The sequence below is a fragment of the Cryptomeria japonica genome, chromosome 7, assembly GCF_030272615.1.
Source record: "Cryptomeria japonica chromosome 7, Sugi_1.0, whole genome shotgun sequence".
NCBI classification, from domain to species: Eukaryota; Viridiplantae; Streptophyta; class Pinopsida; order Cupressales; family Cupressaceae; genus Cryptomeria; species Cryptomeria japonica.
The window spans coordinates 797,462,460-797,475,041 of NC_081411.1; the positions used below are offsets into that span (position 1 = coordinate 797,462,460).

The 12,582-nt window shown below is 41.1% G+C and overlaps 1 protein-coding gene across 1 annotated transcript; it reads right to left on the reverse strand.

Annotated features, from left to right (window-relative positions):
- Positions 1–10,919: 10,919 nt before the first annotated feature.
- LOC131057481 (expansin-A15-like) lies at positions 10,920–11,827 on the reverse strand. The gene is made up of 2 exons (XM_057991666.2): positions 11,656–11,827; positions 10,920–11,563 (listed from the first exon to the last, which is right to left on the reverse strand). The coding sequence occupies exons 1-2, from the start codon at positions 11,825–11,827 to the stop codon at positions 10,920–10,922; spliced, it is 816 nt and encodes a 271-aa protein (XP_057847649.2).
- Positions 11,828–12,582: the final 755 nt, after the last annotated feature.

Sequence of the window (12,582 nt, forward strand, 5' to 3'; positions counted from 1 at the left end):
TATTGGATGACCAAGCCTCTGTCTTTGGCAGGGAAGTTCCAGATTTGTTACAAAGTTTTGGCTACTACTCATGTTTATTATTCCTCTTGCTAGGCGCCTGCTAAAGCTACTTATAGCAAGCTTGAAAAATTACTTCGGGATTTTATTTGGGCTTCCTCTGATACTCATCATGGATTCCATCGTGTCGCTTGAGATTTTTGTTGTCTACCCAGGGACTCTGGAGGCTTGGGTCTGTTTTCCACCCAGAGGTAGGGAATTTCTTTATGTGTCAAATGGGTTATTCGGACCCTTATAGGTGACGAGGCTTGGAAAATTCTCCATCAACACTGCATTCAGTCCATTTTCCTTGTCAACAGACCGGCTTGGAAAGGAATTGACCTCTAGACCCTTTTGGTTATGAAAGAGCCAATTCAGATAGTTGGTACGTTTGTTGCCAAACTCATTTGGCGTGCCTGGGAGTCTGTCAAACCCTGGCTCCAGTGGTCTGGCTCCGGCTTTCGGGACGGGTTCTCATTGAACTAGCACAATGTGTGGTGGTCGCCCCTGTTTGCCAGAAACGACGAGCCCTTGGCCAAACTGCCCTGGCTCAAAGCTCTCAGATTTCATAAGAAGGGTATTCATACTCTTCATCAACTTTTTCTCAGACCTGCCATGTGTATCATGAAGTGGGATGAGTTCCATGCTTTGTATAGTTTTCAAAACCATGACCAGGCAACTTTTGATGGTCTGGTGAGTGCTATCCTAGATGAGATGCTCCATAAAATTGGTATTCGTGGGCCAAAGCCTTGGTGGAAAGATTGGAAATGGTACCCAGATACTCCTTTGAGAAACTACAAGCCTCGGCTTGGTTACAGGTGGTTGTCGCCTCACTTGCCCATGATCCAGAGTCTGAATCAAAGGTGGTTACTTTAATCTCCTGAGCCTGTTTGACGTAAAAGATTTGCCAACACTTGGTTGGCAAGTGTTGAGCCGAAGCTCGCCCATTTTGCTTGGGGTATTCTTTTCCAAGGCTTGCATGTGGGCTCTCGGCTTGTTCAGTTGGGGGTTCCGGACCGTCGGTGCTCATTTTGTGGGCAGTCTGAGACTTTTAAGCATCTCTTTTGGTTTTGCCCTAGGGCCCAGTAGTATTGGAACTGGATACATGATTTTTTTCGGCCATTTCAGCCAGAGCCGTTCTCCTAGCACATGATTCTTCTGGGGGATTCACCAAGATACCTAGCTTTGGCACACTTTTAGGGTGGAAATCCTCTTTACTATTTGGAAAGATAGAAATGCCTGCATATTTGCTCATTCTCATATGGATTGTCAGATTTCTATGTATTCTAAAGCTACTATTTGCTCTAATGTATTATTTTAGATATAGGTGCAAGCCAATAAAGTGGTGCTTGAAGTGGCTCACCTCCAGGTCCTCCTGGACCATTGGGGAAATGCCCCGTGCATTGTGGTCCAGGTCCCCGACTTGCTCTCCTCCTCCCGCCACCGGTCGCCCTCTCAAGGCTAGGGGCGGGGTGGCTCCGCGTGCCCCTGATCTCAGCTTCCACCTTGGCGCGACTCCTGCCACTCTCGGTGCGCTCGCTCTCCTCCGCCGCAGGCTAGCCAGGGGTGGTGTTCTGGTGGGCCGTCGGGGAGTGGGGGTGGTTGGCCCTCTGATGGTGCTCCTGCTCCTGGTACTATTTCTGGTTTGGGTTGGCCAGATTCAGATAAATTCTTTCCATGGCTGGCCCTTTTAATCTCGCCCCAGCGCGAGGAAGAAATTAAAGAAAAAGAAGATAATGATGGTTGGGCTCCTCCTGATGTCAATCTTGACCCCATTGATGTATGGGGTAAGAACGATGACAGAGACCCTCCTGGCTCTGCTGGCACTGCCTTGGCCGCTTGATGGGCTTTTTTTATTGTTTGTTATCATAGATTTCTTGGCTTGGCCCATGACTCTCTGATTTTCTGGGCTATGCCCATGTGACTTTCGGGGTGTGGTTTCTTACCAACCAACCCTTTTTTTTTGAATTTGTATTTAATCTCTTTATTAATATAGATTAGAGGCTTATTCATAAAAAAAAAACTACTCACAATGGACCTATTGAGGGGGTCCACAATGCACTATCTGCAGGGTTTTCTTGTAGTGATTTTGTGTTCATAAGGTTATGGTTTTTGGGAGCCTTCCCAAACCAATTATTTTTGGTGACCTTGGTAGTCCCTTCCATTTTGATAAAATCACCTCTGTCTTGGAAGGTCCTTTAGGAAAACAATTGGAAGAATCCTTTCAAAACTCGCTAGATCTATAGAGGTGATATGGTTTGGATCTTTTGTGGTGGTCCATGTTATGGTGTCTACAATGGTTTTCTTTTGGATGGGATTGGGCTTGTTGCCTTTCTCCCTTTCTATGAACACTGTTATTTCTAATGGTTCTTCTGGTAAAAGGATTTGGGATGCCTTTCAAATCCTAATGTTTGTTCTTCTCTCCCTTGATTACATTGTTCCAATGCAATGGAATTTTGTTGGTAGATGGTTCAAGGTTCTCCTAAACCCCTCTATTGTTATTAGGTGATTTTTCTTACTAGGGAACTCTTTCTTGCTAGTTTATGCTCCAATCAAAAGTATCCTTTTCAAAAATGGTCTGACATTTTGGGTTTTTATTTTTTTGGTGATCTTACTGCTTGTGAGTTTACCCTTGTGCACTTATATGGCAGTTATATATCACTAACGATCCTATCTTGCCTTTTATCTAACCAAAACAATTAAAAGAGTTATGATTGTATATAACAAATACCTTTCTTATTTCATAAATATAAATAGTATAGATATATTAACTACTGGGTTTTAACATGACTACCCCCTACACTTTTTACAGCTCATATTTATCTTTTACTTGTTACAACTACAAAACACAACACTTTTGTGAAGTTAGACAATCTTTGATGGTTAATATTGCAATGCTACTATTCCAAAGCTCTACATAGGTCTTTCCTATGCTTAGAAATAGCTTTAAACTAATTTTATTGTTAGAATAGTGTTATCAATGACTTATAAAACTCTTGAACATCATGGCAATATTCTAAACACTACTACTTTGATGGCATAAACTCCTTAACTTTGTCTAGATGGTCATATTCTTTACAAATTCAATGACTAGAAACCTTGAATTTTTAAGGACTCTCCTTCATATCTTACAACTTCAAACCTATTCATTTATAAGGGAATTTAGGAGTCCACGAATGTAAAATAGTAATGTAAATTTATATAATATCAAGTGCTATGTATTAGGTAGTCATAGTCATTTTTCACTGCGTAATGACTTCCACTTCTACAAAATATAAGTGGTCTAACAAGCCTTTGGCTTGGGAAACTCATCTTCAACATTGATTTGAATTCCAAAGATTTGTCATGCTACCATTTATGACTTTGTAATGTTTTATTTTCCTTTTATGTAGTCATACAAACCTTAAACTTTGAACTATACTTTGTTGTGTTTTCAATAGCTTGATTATTTTCATGAAAATCCAATTGGAATAAACCATTAAGATCTCTAGGTTTTAAATAATTATCGCATGTACATGATGTTGTGTGAAGAAATATATTAGTCTATAAGAGTTAAAAAGTTTATTTTACGTCCTTATCAACCCCTTTGCACTGGATCTTCTCACCTACCTGCCTTGAATCTAGGGTTTTAAGAACTTGCATAACAAAAACTCTTGGAGGTAAAAAATATAGTCTATTATTCAATTGCTAGGGTTGAAAATGGGCTATTTCATTCCTCATGCTTTCTCCTTTATTAAGTTGGACCCACCAATATAATAAATCATGAGCTCTATAAACTCTAACAACCCTAAAGAGTTTCAAGTGTCCACCACATTACATAATGCTTAACTAATATTAAAGTGCGTTGTTCAAATTGTAATAATCGCACATCCAATTAGTTCATTAATTTACATAGGTCAAATATTTTTTCGAAATGTCTAACTAGTTACTTTCCATGTTGGTTGAGAATTATCAGAAATGAATGCTTGATTTACATTCACACCCATCTCAAAGAGAGTGCTAATTTTTTATAGTAATTGCAGACTAATATCAATTCCCATTCAGTTTTGGACAAATTTTGATGAAATGTCTTAATGTACTATTACATATTAGCAAATGTTAGACTCTTGTTCTGGGTTTGGCTCATGGCCTACTGCTAATCCCAATTCATGTCACTTTTATATACTCTTACATCCATGCATTTCACCCTATTTCAAAACACATTTTCATATATTTATCATTTACACATCATTTATTAGCCTATATTGCACCCATATCCAAACAGTCATTTACTGCCTTGAAATAGCACTTTTTATCCTTGGTTAATATTGAGTGCCCCCAAATTGACCCTATTTTTTTTTTAATTTTAAAATTGTAAATTCGTGTCCTTATGTGAAAACTATCATGAACTCACTCGCTACATGTTTGTACAATTTAACGTTGTGTTTTCTTAATTAAAGATATTTATCTATACTATCACTTAATAAATGAAATGATAGAAAAGCTTAAACAAAAGAATATTTGAATTTGCAGTTTAACGAACCTATTACATCGTAATCATAAACTTAATTTGTAGGTTTTTTCATACCGTGTTTGATTATTTTCTTAAACCTTTGAAGCTAATTTGAATAGAGGTTTGGTTAAAAATGATTAAGGCACAATAATACATGTGATGAAAAAATCCACACCTGCATCCACCCTATACATATATACATATAACCAGTGATAACCTGACTCAAAAAAATAATTACGAGTGGGTGTACAACTATTGTACCCTATAATTTAGCCAAAAGAATTGTATTGAGGAAAATTCGGATTAAAAATAGGTGCGAAAAACTGCAGAGCAAGTTTGAAAAAATCTTGACGTCTATCAGGCAAGTTGCCTAATGGTGGCGTCTCCACCTGCGGCCGCGGGTGATCCCAGCGGCTCCAAGCAACACCTGGCACCTCGGCCCACTTCCCCAGCTCCCCCCTCTACGACGCGTTATGAAGACACAGGTGATCATAATGGATCGCGAGTGCAGAATTTACTTGATGGTTGCAATGACAGTGAAGCCGGTATTGGACCCACCATTTCTCGACCTAAATCATTTTCTGAGGCTGTGGCTTCCACGACTGGTTTCAATGGTAAAGCCAGGTTTGATGTTATCTCCCCTAGCTCGAATGAAGCGCCATCAGAAGCTGGTAAGAGCCCCTCGGCTCCCTCTGTATCTCTTTCTATTATTCCTAACTCTGATATGCTGGATGAAATATTAAAGGAAAAGAATAGGCTGTGTAATCTCGCAATTTTCTTTTCGGCCACTGAAATTGATAAGTGCCTGCCAAGGAAATTTATGGATGATTGGTTTCACAATTTTTGGAATAATAAGCTAGGTTACCATATTTCGTTCTGTAGACAGATTCAAAAGGGTCTGTATGTTGTATTTTTTGTTAATTCGGAGGCTCAAAAGGAAGTTTTGAAAAGACAATTCTGGTCTGTGGGTGCAACAACTTTTAGGGCTCTTGCATGGTCGCCGGATGTACTCCATGACGAGGTGCTGGCTTTAGCTGCCCCCAGATGGGTATTAGTTAAAAACGTTCCGCCCTTTCTTTGGCGTTTTTTGCCTCAGTTGATGGAGCCGCTTGGAAAAACGATCCGTATGGACGAATCTGCGTGGCTTGTCCCCAATATGGACACTAGACTGCTCATCTCTTTGTTACCTGGCAAAGAAATCCCTGAGTCTATTGTGGTTGATATTGCGAATGAGTCTTTTACCTGTCCTCTTGAGGTCTTGGGTGGTCTGAACGCATGCTTCCTTTGCCGCAAGGAAGGCCATCTTAGGCGTGATTGTCCTATTATTAAGAGGAATCTTCCTAGAAACCCTAAAGTCGTCCATACTACCCCACCTGTTAATGATGGAAGCCCTTCTGGCGTCCAGTGTACCCCTCCTCCCAAAGAAAATATTGATGCAGGTACTAAGGTTAATAATGCATCCGCCCCGACCAGTGCCGTTGACAATAGTAACCCTGTGTGTTCAACCCTGTCACCGGTTTCTGACAATACACCCCGTGATGTCTCTGGCCCCACCGTGGAAACCCAACCATCCCTTGTGGACTTTTCTGGCATTGATCTTAATTCCGATGATGGTTTTATTTTGGTTCGCGATAAAAAAAAGCGGAAAGCAAATCATGGTTCAGGGATAAGGAAAGAGGCGAGTACTACTAAGAACATGCATAATACTAATACCCACCTGGGGGCTGTCTCTACCGCTAACCATCATGTGAGTGCGGGTAATCTTGGAAGTAACAATATCAATTCGGGGAAAGAGACTGTTGTCTCTCTTTTTGCTACCCGATGTTCTGGAAAGAAAAAGGAGACTCCTCAAAAAAATTTTAAAGAGATTGAGGATGGATACATGCTGGAAGTCATTCTAGCGGGTCCACACATTGAAAGCCAAGCTGGTACTCCCTACATGGATGTTGACTCTGGTTCTGTTAAAGGCGGTAATTTTGCATCACCTCAGCTTAACTAAGTTCCTCATGAATTGCTTATCTTGGAACATTAGGGGGCTCGAGTCTCCTGACAGGAAATTTGTTATTAAGCGGGTTTTATCTTCTCAGCAGAACATTGATTTTTTTATGTTACAGGAAATTAAATCTACTGGTTTTAAATTAGATACTAATCTTAATTTCATATGGAAGGATGCAGTTAAATTTTACACAAATCATGATAGAGGCAGGGGGGGAGTCGCCATATTGGCTAACCCTAAGTGGGAAAAGTCCATCGTCCAACATGGCTGCTCCCCATGTCAAAGGGCGGTGTGGTGTATCCTTGAACAAGACCACCTCCCCTTTGGCATATTCTCTATTTATGCTCCTAATGATGCCAAAGAAAGAGGTAATTTGTGGGACTGGTTATGCTCCCTGCCTGAAATCCCCTGGTTCTTTGGGGGTGACTTCAATATGATAGAATCGCAGGAGGATAAAATTGGTGGTAATTCGTTTAATTGGAATAATAATGAGTTGGATCACTGGAATAGATTCATTAGTACCAAGAACCTTTTCGACCTGCTGACTGGTAATAAAGCCACCCACCAAGGCCTTTGGCACACCTGGTGCAACTTTCAACAGGGTCCTTCCAGGATCTATTCTAGACTTGATCGTTTTTATGCGAACAAATTCTTTTTTACCTTCATTCCTTGTGATTCTGGCAGCATCGTTAAAACTATTGCCACTACTCTTTCTGATCACCACCCTATTCTTGCTCGTGTTAACTTCATTTCTACTCCTACCAATCCTTCCCCCAGGAAGCACAAATTCATTCTTAATACCAGTCTTCTTATGGACGATGACGTCCTGGTTGCATTGCAGATTATCAATGGTATTAATAAACTTAATTTTCGGAATTGTTCTAAGTTGGATAGGTGGCTATACAATATTTCTACCTGGACGAGCTTCCTTCAAACGATTGGCCAAAAGAAGGCCAAGGACTTCAGGTTTGCTGAAAAACAGTTGAACATTAACTTGCAAATCGCTGAGTATAATGTGCAGGCCAATCCTTCTGATCCCAATTGGCTATCCCAGGGTCTTGCAGCCAAAGATGCGCTTAGAAATCACCAACAGATTAAGATTAGGGGAGCTAAGATTAGGTCTAGGGCGCACTGGTTACAGGTGGGTGACAAAGGTTCTAAGTTTTTTTTAAATCTCCTTAAGCACAAGCATAGTAAAGAATACATTGATATGCTATCCATAGATGACCAGGAGATCTCCGACCCTTATGCTATATCATGTGCGTTTGCTGACTACTATAAAACTCTGTTTTCTTCTGATGATTCGATGGAGGCCGATAATTATAGATCCAAGTGCAGGTCGCTTATTCCCACTAAGCTTGATCCTAATGATGCCACCAGGCTGGCTGAGCCTATTTCCTTAAGTGAGATTGAGGTTGCGGTTCTTGCCCTGAATAATGATAAGGCCCCGGGTCCGGATGGTTTCCCTATGGAATTCTATAAGGCTAACTTAAACTGGATTAGTAAAGACCTTCTAGATTTATATAATGAAGCTATTTCTAAAGGCTCCCTAGGACCAGATATTAATAAAGGCACTATCAAGCTGCTCCCTAAAGAGGGCAATAAGGCTCTCATCAAAAACTGGAGGCCCATTACATTGCTCAATGTGTCATATAAGGTTCTTGCCAAAGTCCTTGCTCTTAGATTAGTCGATATTCTGCCTAAATTTATTAATCCCTCACAGACCGGCTTCGTTAAAGGCAGGTATATTCTTGAAAATCTGATCACCAGTTGGGAAGCCATGGATTGGGCTAAGGCTTCCCAACAGAACGCTGCTATGCTGCTTCTTGACTTTGAGAAGGCATATGATAGAATTGAATGGAAATTCGTCTTAATGATGTTGGAAGCCTTTGGATCCCCCCCTTTTTTTTGCCTTGCTGTTCAAACCCTCCTGAAGGACGTCTGTGCTACTGTTGAGGTCAATGGTATTCCCTCCCCCTCATTCCCCCTTAGTAGGTCTATCAGACAGGGGTGTCCGTTAGCCCCTGCGTTATTTGTCATTGCGTCTGAAGCTTTATTTTTTATCCTCAGGGATTTTTCTGTTTCCCCTAATGTCAGAGGTATATGCCTTCCTAATAATGATGAGCTCCTGAATTGTCAGTTTGCAGATGACACTGCTCTTTTCTTCATTCTTACTGAGAATAACTTCAATGCTCTTAAAGGTAAATTGGATCTCTTTTGTTCTTCTTCGGGAGCTCGTATATCCCATGCCAAGTCAATATGTCTTGGTTGGGATGAGTTTCCTCCTGAGTGGTTTGCTAGTTCTGGCTTTTTATGGGGCGGCCCTAGTAAAATTGTGAAATATCTGGGGATACCCTTTTCTGTGGACCCCTCCCTCAAAAATATGTGGCTTTGGATCAAGGACAAGATCCTCAATAAGCTTAATAAATGGCACAATAGAACTCTTTCGCTAGCCGATAGGATCCAAGTTTGCCAAAAAATATTATCATCATACAGTATATATTACTCGTCTGCTTGGTTGTTTAGCAACTACCAAATTCAAGAAATTCAAAGTGCTATTAGAACTTTCCTTTGGTCTGATGGCAAAGGTGTTAAGAAGCATCATTCTGTTAAATGGTCCTGGTGTCATGTTGATAAGATTCTCGGGGGACTTGGCCTAAAGGATCTCAGAATTCAGGGTATCGCTCTCTCCTCTAAATGGATATTTCACTCCCTAGAAGGTAATAACCCTTGGAAGGTTCTTGTTAGACATAATATTGAGAGAGGGTTCCCCAGGAAGGCTAAATTTTGGAAAAATCTCCCGTTAGGTGATCTTCTTCTTGGTGACTTTCCTGTCACTGTTCAAGGTTCGGCTGCGTTTAAGTCAATTTGGAAGGCTTGGGATATTGCTAAGAAACACTTATCTAATAAGGACAGTTATTATAAGGACCAACTGCATGGTGAAAGGTCTATTTGGTGGAATCTTATTGTTCATGGGAAGCCCCTTGCTCTTTCGCAAGGATGCTCTGCCAAGGCTTGGGCTATGAAAGGGATCAAGCTGTTCGCTGATCTCTTTGAGTCTGATCACCTTCTATCCTGGGAGACTATCAAAAACAAGTTTAACATACCTGATTCTCAAAAGAAGACATACAGTATGATTCGATTGGCCGTCAGAAACATTCCTACAATGTGCCATGTCGACTCTCATAGATATCTCCATTGCAGGTGGCCGAATGGTGTGGTCTTGTCAAAAATCAAAGCCAAGGATATTTATGCTGTTCTCAATCAGTCTCATGATATCATTAATCATGTTAACAAGGTTTGGTACTCTTCTTTAGATGTTAAAGTTTGGAACAAGCTGTTCTCTCTCTTATGGAGGACGCCTATTGAGCAAAAAATTAATTGTTTTAAATGGCTGGTTTTACTTGATAAGCTCCCCGTTAAATTTTGCAACTTTGACTCTGATTTGTGCTCATTGTGTAGACTCCCCGAAACTGGGAGGCATATTCTATTTGACTGTCTCTTTGCCAAAGAAATATGGGGCATGTTTGGAATTTTCTATCCGATTTCTGCTAGTATTCTTGATATTATCACTGGTCATATTTTTGGTATTCCTAAAGATGCTAATATGTTCTGGAACATGCTTTCTTCTAATATTTTGTGACAGCTTTGGAAGTGCAGGAATGAGGAGAAATACCAAGGTAAGCCAAGGGCTCTTACGGAGTTTTCCAGGAAACTCACACACTTTAAAATTTTCATGCAGGTTCAGGTTTCTATGATTATGGAGAGGAAGAAGTTGAAAAGGTTTCTCAAGGCGGGACAGGCTACGTTCTATTACTATGAGCTAAAGAATGGTTATATGTGGCGAAGAACCCTTGAAGACTTACGGGCTTTTGAAAGTGCGTGCAATAAACTCAAGGAAGAAATCGGAAAGAGTGCTAATACGAGGATGGACGAGATTGCTTTACTCTCCCAGGTGCAAGCTCACAAAAGTATAATCTGGATGGAAGGCCCTCTCAGTTGGACTGCCTGGGTGGACAACTTCTGGAATGCTCCTCTTTAAGTTATATTTACTTTCTCTCCATATATGTACTAAAGTGTAATTTCCGGTGGTGACTCATTTTTTGATGTACTCGTTCTGAGCTGTTTTGGGCTCCTCTGTTGAACTCCTTATTATCAATAAAAAAAATAAAAAATAATAACCACCCATTTCTCAATGGAAATGGAATATGTCACCTAGTCCAAGAAGGCAAACAAGTCTGAAACAGGGAAAAAAATAGAAAATAGCAAGGACGAGTGGGCGCCACTCATGAAGCACCTCCGCAGCATCATCTTCGCCTTGTAATATGCACAGCTGAACAGTGAAGCACTGCATTTGACGGTACTAAAATCTGGAGAACTCCGCCGGAGTTGCGGTTAGAATTGTCGTCCCTCGAAAGTCTGGCCGAACTGCCACGAGTTGGATACCACCCCGCGGGAAATGACGCTCCTCCCATCGCTGGTGGTCACTCTGAAAGACAACGTCTGACCCATCATGTTCAAATGGCTCTGCCAATTTTGGCCCCAATTCCGCTTCAGACTTTGCCAGCCGGAATTACCAGGGATTTGCGGGTGCTTGGCCTTCACGTAAACGGCCACCACGTCTCCGGCTCCTCCAACATTGGTGACCCGCACCATCTGGTAATACTGCGACCCCAATATGGTAAACCTCATTCCTCCCTTCTTCACGCATTCCACCCGCCTGTAGCGGACGGGTACAACGCCGCCCTTGTATAACGCAATCTGCTCGAACGCAGGCACCGCCAAATCGAAGTGTGAGAGAGGAGGATTGCACCACCCGCCCGCATCGTTGGCCTGGGCAAAGTTGGGCGGGCAGAAGTTGGTGGCGGTGACGGTGACTGTCTTCCCTGGCAGACACCACTGCGGATCCTCCTCCCCCTTGCATTGCAATTCGTAACATCCTCCGCAGCTCAGCCCATCATTGAACAGTGCGGTGCTCAGAGCAGCCGTGTATATGCCGTACCCTTGCGCGGGCAGGTTGCCGTACCCACACGCACCTCCTGTGCATTCAATACAAACCGGATTTAAAAAAATTTATAACGAAATGCGTTGAATTTCAATGAGATTGCACATGCATATAATGTAAATATACCCATAGTTCCAGACTCATCGTAGCCTCCATAGAAAGTGGCGTGGGCATCTTGCCACTGCTGCTTCGCGTGGAAATGACCGTGGCCATGGCGTGCGCAAACTGGGAAAAGCATACACCAAAATGTTAATGCCAGTACTGCCAAAGCGACCGAACGTGCCAATACAGATGCCATTCTTCTTTCTCGTCTAGTATGAAGTCCGCCCTAAAATTATCTGGATAATTGGTCTCTCGAAAGTAGTTGTTTGTACATGCAATGGAGGAAAGGTTCTTATATGTATCACATTGAGCTAGGCAATTCTCAACGTCAATCTAATTGGCTACACACTACTGTGAATCTTTAACAAAAATAACAAGAAAAGCAAACTCCTTGTGATGGAGAGAATGTTTTAGATCCGCTGTTAACGGCTCGCTTTCCGGGGGTTATTATACAAGTTTGAATAAATCCTGGTGTTTCTGTTGGATAAATTTACCAGTATGGCGACATGGTATTCTGATTTAGACAATGTCTTTAATTAATATCTTGTAAGTCGAACTGAATGTCTGCATGATATGTTTGCCAGGTATTGAAAGTCGAAGAGAGTTCTCAGAAAACGACAATTCCTATGAGTAAGCGTGAATGGCCTTTTTTATTCATCGTTAGAATCTTCCATACGACCTGTTCCACCTTTTGCATTACAATTTACAAGCGTCATAAAATCTCTAGGATAATCAAATAAAACAAATAAAAGTATGCAACTTATATCGGAAAAATTAAAAATGTTAGTTTAAACAAATTAAATGTAATAGATGTGGGCAATTTATTTTTGGGAAAAATGATAAAGAATTAGTGATACTAAATAGAATTTAATTGTATAGGTACAAATGATTAGTGTTCATTATTTTATAACTTTTTAAGTAACAATTTAAAAAAATAAAATTAGACTTAAG